Genomic DNA, 6,832 nt, shown 5'->3' on the forward strand with positions numbered 1-6,832 from the left:
AACAAGTTATTTGATATTATTCTAAGTTGGTCACCATTGGGTAAGTCATTTAAAGAAGCTTTGCACGAAAAGTTATTTATTAATAAGGAAGGATGGATAGGAATTCTCAATCAGAATTTTCTTCAGTAATTGAAGGGATTCCCTTAGATTAACCGGATGTGTCAGTCTATTTAGCCTGCAGCTTAAAGCTTTAATTAGGTTCAATTTATATTTAAATGGATGACAAGAGTGGTAGTTGAGAAACCTATTAGAGGCCATTGGTTTCCTGTACCAACTTGTAGTTAGGGTGTTATCTCCCATTCTAATGACACGCATGTCTAAGAAGGGAATACTATTTGTGTTAGAGTCCTCAAGTTTAACAGTGAACTGTAAATGAGGATCAAACTCATTGAACAAAGACAAGGTGGCCTGAATCTTGTCTGGAGGTAAGGCTAGTAATAAGTCATCAACATACCGTTTAATAAAAGGGCTTTGGAAATCTAAAAGACCCAAACGGTCAGAAACCAAATCATCCAGTACATAATAAACTAGGATGGGAGAGATTGATGAACCCATAGGTGTCCCAAAAATTTGTAGATAATATTTGTCGTTAAAGACCAAAAAATTAGTGTCAAATACTAATTGCAAAAGTTCTGTATAAATTGTATATGTATTTTAAATTAGCCCGCCACTTCCCACCTCTTATTTTGTAAAGCCCAGCACATCCGATGTGCGGACGTGTGCTGTGCTGAGAGAGTACAAAAAGATGGCGAATTCGTTTAACAGCGTGTAATGTGTGTGTGAATAAAGTTCATGTTAATCATAGTTTTTCATCATTCAATGCACATTTACTGAAGTGTTTTCATCCCCTCTACATGGTCCTTCGAGCCGGATATACCTGTTAATTGTTAAATTTCAGTGTTAACAATTAATATACAATCATTATTAAAATTACAAGAACAAAGTGAATTCAACCGTTACAGTCGACCAAGTAAAGTGTTGCCAGAAATTCTTCATCAAGCATTCTGCCGCTGAATTGGTCAACTAGATTCAACAACTTCACCGACAGTTCCGTCAAATCTAAGTGTTTACAGTCGTTCAAATAGAAGTACTGGTAAAACGTCGAATAACTCGTCTGCTATCTCAACTGGTCAACTATTATTTACAGTCCAACCGTATTTCGAGTGAGTATCCTTATCCTTATCTTAATTTCAAAGCCTGTATTTAATATAATCTTTCTTTTCCATTCATTCTTTTCGACCTTGTGCAAGTAATATAATTACAATCAATTTAACTACCCAAAATAATATAAGGTTTCATTTTCATCGTATAAGATAAGATAAGATAAATGAGTTTTTTTATGTTGACTAGCCTTTTTAATCAGTTTTAAAAATATCAATTCTGTTTCATACGCATTTTCATACGTGACTTTTTAAATAAAAAGGGTATTTTATCTTTAAAGCATAATAATATCATAACTTGTTATTATAAATATTTTAGTTAAAAAATATTTCATTCATTTTAGTTCATTATGGATGTTAGTATTGAGAAATTACGCAAAACTCAAGGTTCGATAAAAGCGCGACTAACAGTTTTTACAAAATTTATTGAAAAATGTGTTGATTCTAAGTCTGAAATAGCTCCAAATGAATTGAAAGATAGACTGCATAGATCTGAATGCATTCTATTACAGTTTGAAGACATACAATGTCAAATAGAGTCGTGTTTAGATGAAATACCAGAGGAAGAATTAAACTACCGCGAGGATTTCGAAAACGCATATTTCAAAGCAAGCACTGCCGCAAAACAACTAATTGAGGCTACTAACCAAAGTGTTCCAGTTTCTCAATCTTCTAATGCTCATTCTTCAGGAGTTACATTGCCCTCAATTCGGTTGCCAAAATTTACGGGTTGCTTTGAGAATTGGCTTGAGTTTCATGATTCATTATCTGAAATCGTGTCTTTCGGGTAATGCAGAAAAGGTCATTACGTCCCTTACGGTTTCCTCTTCAAATTTCATAGTTGTTTGGAAACTTCTCTGTGATAGATTCGCAAACAAGCAGTTACTTATTCATAATCATATAAAATCTATATTTGGGTTAAGAAACATCAAAGAAAATTCATCTTCTTCACTCCGTTATCTAATTGACACTATTACAAGCAATCTTCGATCCCTGCAGTCACTCAATCAACCGGTGGAAAAATGGGATGCATTATTAACATATATTGTAATGGAGAGAGTTGATTCGGAGACAGCACGTGATTGGGAAAAAACTAATCTTAGTGATCCCTCTTTCATTGAGTTCTTGGAGTTTCTTAAAGCCAAAGCTGATATATTAGAAAAGGTGGAGCAGTCTGTGGACCACAGGCGCTCTTCCAGTTCGACATCGGGTGCTAAATTTAAATCAACAAGTAGCCGTTCTTTTGTTAGCAATAATTCTTCTCTATCATCGTGCATCTTGTGCAAGGGTCAACACAAGATTATACAATGTAGTCTTTTCTTAAAACTAAATGTACAAGCTCGTATGGAGGAAGCAAAGAAACATTCTCTTTGTTTCAACTGCTTATACAGTGGTCATCAAAACAATACGTGTAAATATGGTAAATGTAAAAAGTGCAGCAAAAAGCATCATACATTACTACACTTTGAATCGGTTGAAAATATTAGTCCTGAACCAGGTACTAGTTTAAATTCTCATTCTCTTTCAAGCACAGTTCACAGGGAAGGTGTTTTGCTGTCAACTGTCCGAGTCCAAGTGCTTGACGAACTAGAAAACACACATATTTTTAGAGCTCTGCTCGACAGTGGCAGTCAGTCAAACTTTGTAACAGACAGGCTTCTAAATAAATTAGGTCTGCCTAGAAATAAAGCAAAAATCTCCGTTATCGGTATTGGTCAAGTGTCTTCTAATGTTCAATTTAAAACCAATATCCATATAAAGTCGCTTTACTCTTCTTATGAATCTTCAATGTCATGTTTAGTCGTTGACAACATATGTGATACGATTCCAAGTTGTCGTCTTGATACTTCAGCCTTTCATATTCCTTCTAATATTCAGTTGTCGGATCCAAACTATGGCATCCCATCTGATATTAATATTCTTATCGGTGCAAGTCACTTTTGGAATCTGCTGTGTGTTGGTCAAGTAAAATTAGGTCCGAACAATCCAATACTCCAGAAAACAAAACTGGGATGGATAATTTCCGGCCCCATATATCACTCTCTTACTTCGAAAACTATGTGTAACTTTTCACACAATAAAGAATGCCCTGACTTAACTCGGTTTTGGGAAATTGAAGAGCGTCATACTTCTAAACTTCTTTCAGAAGAATAAATAAATTGCGAAACACATTTCAAAAACAGTTTTCAAAGAAACGAAGAAGGTAGATTAGTTGTATCACTACCTTTAAAGGATTCTCCTTCCAAACTTGGAAATTCTATTCAAGCCGCTACTAGACGTTTCTATAGTCTAGAGCACAAACTTCAAGCTAATGTTCTTCTGAAAGAAAGATATGTTAATTTTATGAACGAATATTTGTCTTTAGGACATATGTCACAGTGTACTTCGGTTGATACTGCCGAACCAGATTTTTATCTTCCTCACCATGGAGTAATTAAAGAGGAGAGCCTGACTACTAAACTCAGGGTAGTTTTCAATGGTTCTTTTCCCTCTTCATCAGGAGTCTCCATCAATGACCTACAAATGGTAGGACCTTCACTTTAAGATGATCTTGTATCTATATTACTAAGATTTCGTCAACATTCTTATGTTGTCACTGCAGATGTTGCTAAAATGTACCGGCAAGTTTTAGTAAACCCATCGCAACGTTGTTTGCAGAAAATTCTATGGCGAGCTGAGCCTTCTCAACCACTTTGCGCTTATGAACTCAACACAGTTACGTATGGCACAGCTGCTGCTTCTTTTCTTTCAACTCGTTGTTTTCATCAATTATCCCTTGATTCTGTGGATGAATATCCAGAGGCTTCCAAAGTTATTGGCCATGACTTTTATGTCGATGACCTATTGACAGGTTCGGAGTCTGCAGATAGTTTATCCAGAATCTGCCTTGAAGTTTCCTCTATTTTAGAATCTGGATGCTTTCCATTACGTAAATGGGTCTCTAATGAACCGAAAGTCCTTCAAAATATGCGTAACTTAAATTCTCCAGACATATTACTTTCCTTAGGTTCTAATGAAAATACAAAGACTTTAGGTCTTCAGTGGTGCCCAAAGTCTGATCTCTTATCTTACCGAGTGGATTGTACATCTTTGCTGAATACTGTGTCTAAACGATCCATCCTTTCTGAAATTGCTCAAATTTTCGACCCTCTAGGACTTCTCAGTCCAGTTGTCATTACCGTCAAAATTTTAATGCAGCAATTATGGCTTGAAAAATTAGATTGGGACCAATCTGTTCCTCTCGATGTTCAAACTAAGTGGTTACATTTTCGTGACAATTTATTTCATTTAAATGACTTAAGTATTCCCAGACATACTATTCCAAAGAATTCTATTCATCGAGAGATTCACGGGTTCTCTGATGCTAGCGAATCAGCGTATGGTGCTTCAATATATATTAGAAGTGTCGATAATCACGGTAATACATCAGTCAATCTATTGTGTGCTAAATCCAGGGTAGCACCTCTAAAGAAAATCTCTGTTCCGCGTCTGGAACTCTGTGGTGCCCTTATTTTATCACAGCTTGTGGATAAAGTAAACCAATCTCTCAACATTGATTTTTATGAGAGATTTTTCTGGACAGATTCAACCATTGTCTTAGGTTGGATTAAAACTCCCTCTCACTTGCTTAAAACGTTTGTGGGTAATCGTGTTTCCGAAATACAGTCTAAAACCAACATTGCAAATTGGAGACACATTGGTACAACTGACAATCCAGCTGATCTTCTGTCTCGGGGTATCAACCCTGGCCTTCTTAGTTCATGTGATCTCTGGTGGCATGGTCCAACATTCTTAGTGGATGGTGAAGATGGTTGGCCTGCTCGCCAGTTTGATTTTCCTAAAGTTCTTCCTGAAACTAAATCTTTGACTAAATCTCTAGTTTTGGTTAACTCTTTTAAATTTCAGTTTGAGAAATTCTCAAGTTTAACCAAGCTTACGAGGTTGGTGGCCTATTGGTTAAGATTTAGGCACAATGCTCTGGTTCGTGACAACTCTCTCAGGTGGACTGGTTCCCTTACTTCAGTAGAATTACGTTCATCCATTCAGTGTTTGACCAAATTAGTTCAATTAGAAAGTTTCGCTGATGAAATTTCTCGTTTAAAGGAAGGAAGATTGATTTCTTCGAAAAGCAAGCTTGTCAGCCTCAATCCTTTCTTAGATGAAGCGGGTGTAATAAGAGTAGGAGGCAGATTACGTCATTCTCATTTTGATTTCGACAAGAAACATCCCATGTTACTACCTGCGCGTCATCCGTTTACGACTTTGGTGTTCCGGTCAACTCATTTTCGACTTTTTCATGCTGGCCCTCAGCATCTTCTCTCTGTGGTTAGAGAAACCTTTTTTCCCATTAACGGCAAAAGTGCTGCAAAACATACAGTTCGTCAATGCGTACGGTGTTTTCGTATGAAGCCTACTCAAATATCTCCAATAATGGGAGACCTTCCCGCCGCACGTGTTACTCCAACTCTTCCCTTTTCTGTGACAGGAGTTGACTATGCTGGCCCATTTGTCCTTAAAACTAAACAAGGGCGAAACTCATCCTCTTACAAGGCATATGTTTGTCTATTTGTATGTCTATCTGTAAAGGCGATTCATTTGGAGCTTGTTACGGATTTAACAGCTCAGTCATTTTTAGACGCATTAAAGCGATTTATTGCTAGACGGGGAAAACCTGCACAAATTATGTCTGACAACGGTACAAATTTTGTTGGTTCTAACAATAAGTTACAAGAGTTAGGTAAATTTCTCAAAACCAATCATGCTCATATGTCTGATATTTGTACAAATAATGATATACATTGGCAATTTATACCTGCCCATTCGCCTCATTTCGGAGGCCTATGGGAGGCTGGAATAAAATCTATGAAGGCACATCTAGTACGTGTAATGTCAGAATCTAAACTAACTTATGAAGACTTTTCTACAATACTTGCTCAGGTTGAAGGAATCCTTAACTCCCGGCCTCTAAGTCCTATGTCTTCTGATCCCTCTGACCTTTCTCCCATCACACCTGCTTACTTTTTAATTGGACGATCGATGGAATCCGTGCCAGAAATTGATGTCACTCATATACAGTCAAATAGACTCTCATCATTTCAACGACTTCAGCAACTTCGACAGCACTTCTGGCAACGCTGGTCACTGGAGTACGTTTCTGAGCTGCAGCAACGACAACAGTGGAAGCAGAATCAGTCAAACATACAAATTGGCACTCTGGTTCTAATCAAAGATAGGTGTTTGCCTCCATTGAACTGGTCTATGGGACGTGTTGAAGTATTGCATCCTGGCCCGGATGGTGTGGTCCGAGTGGTTACCGTTCGAACTGTCAAGGGACTATTGAAAAGAACTGTCGTAAATATATGTCCCCTTCCAAGTGATGTTCAAGTGAATAAACATTGACAGTATTTTTAAGTGTTCTAATTTTTAAGTGTTCCTTTATGTTCTTTATTTAATAGTTATTAGTTAATTTAGTAAAAAAAAATATTTTGTTAGAAAGCTTGCCCTTTCAAGGTGGGGAGCATGTATAAATTGTATATGTATTTTAAATTAGCCCGCCACTTCCCACCTCTTATTTTGTAAAGCCCAGCACATCCGATGTGCGGACGTGTGCTGTGCTGAGAGAGTACAAAAAGATGGCGAATTCGTTTAACAGCGTGTAATGTGTGTGTGAA

General features: G+C 37.1%; 2 protein-coding genes across 2 annotated transcripts; both read left to right on the forward strand.

The window, feature by feature from the left end:
* The first annotated feature begins 1,510 nt into the window (after window positions 1-1,510).
* LOC140433736 (uncharacterized) lies at window positions 1,511-3,704 on the forward strand. The gene is made up of 3 exons (XM_072521713.1): window positions 1,511-1,947; window positions 2,084-3,125; window positions 3,393-3,704. Exons 1-3 carry the CDS (start codon window positions 1,511-1,513, stop codon window positions 3,702-3,704), a joined length of 1,791 nt encoding a protein of 596 aa, XP_072377814.1.
* A 69-nt stretch (window positions 3,705-3,773) lies between these two features.
* LOC140433738 (uncharacterized) lies at window positions 3,774-6,560 on the forward strand. Its single transcript, XM_072521714.1, has one exon. It carries the CDS (start codon window positions 3,774-3,776, stop codon window positions 6,558-6,560), a length of 2,787 nt encoding a protein of 928 aa, XP_072377815.1.
* Window positions 6,561-6,832: the final 272 nt, after the last annotated feature.

Source organism: Diabrotica undecimpunctata, chromosome 2 (genome assembly GCF_040954645.1).
Source record: "Diabrotica undecimpunctata isolate CICGRU chromosome 2, icDiaUnde3, whole genome shotgun sequence".
NCBI classification, from domain to species: domain Eukaryota; kingdom Metazoa; phylum Arthropoda; class Insecta; order Coleoptera; family Chrysomelidae; genus Diabrotica; species Diabrotica undecimpunctata.

Coding starts and splice junctions, on each gene's coding strand:
- LOC140433738 (XM_072521714.1), top strand. CDS start 3,774: ATGTACCGGCAAGTTTTAGTAAACCCATCGCAACGTTGTTTGCAGAAA.
- LOC140433736 (XM_072521713.1), top strand. CDS start 1,511: ATGGATGTTAGTATTGAGAAATTACGCAAAACTCAAGGTTCGATAAAA. Junction 1,948..2,083: donor TCTGAAATCGTGTCTTTCGG/GTAATGCAGAAA, acceptor ATTTGGGTTAAG/AAACATCAAAGAAAATTCAT. Junction 3,126..3,392: donor ATCTGCTGTGTGTTGGTCAA/GTAAAATTAGGT, acceptor CTACCTTTAAAG/GATTCTCCTTCCAAACTTGG.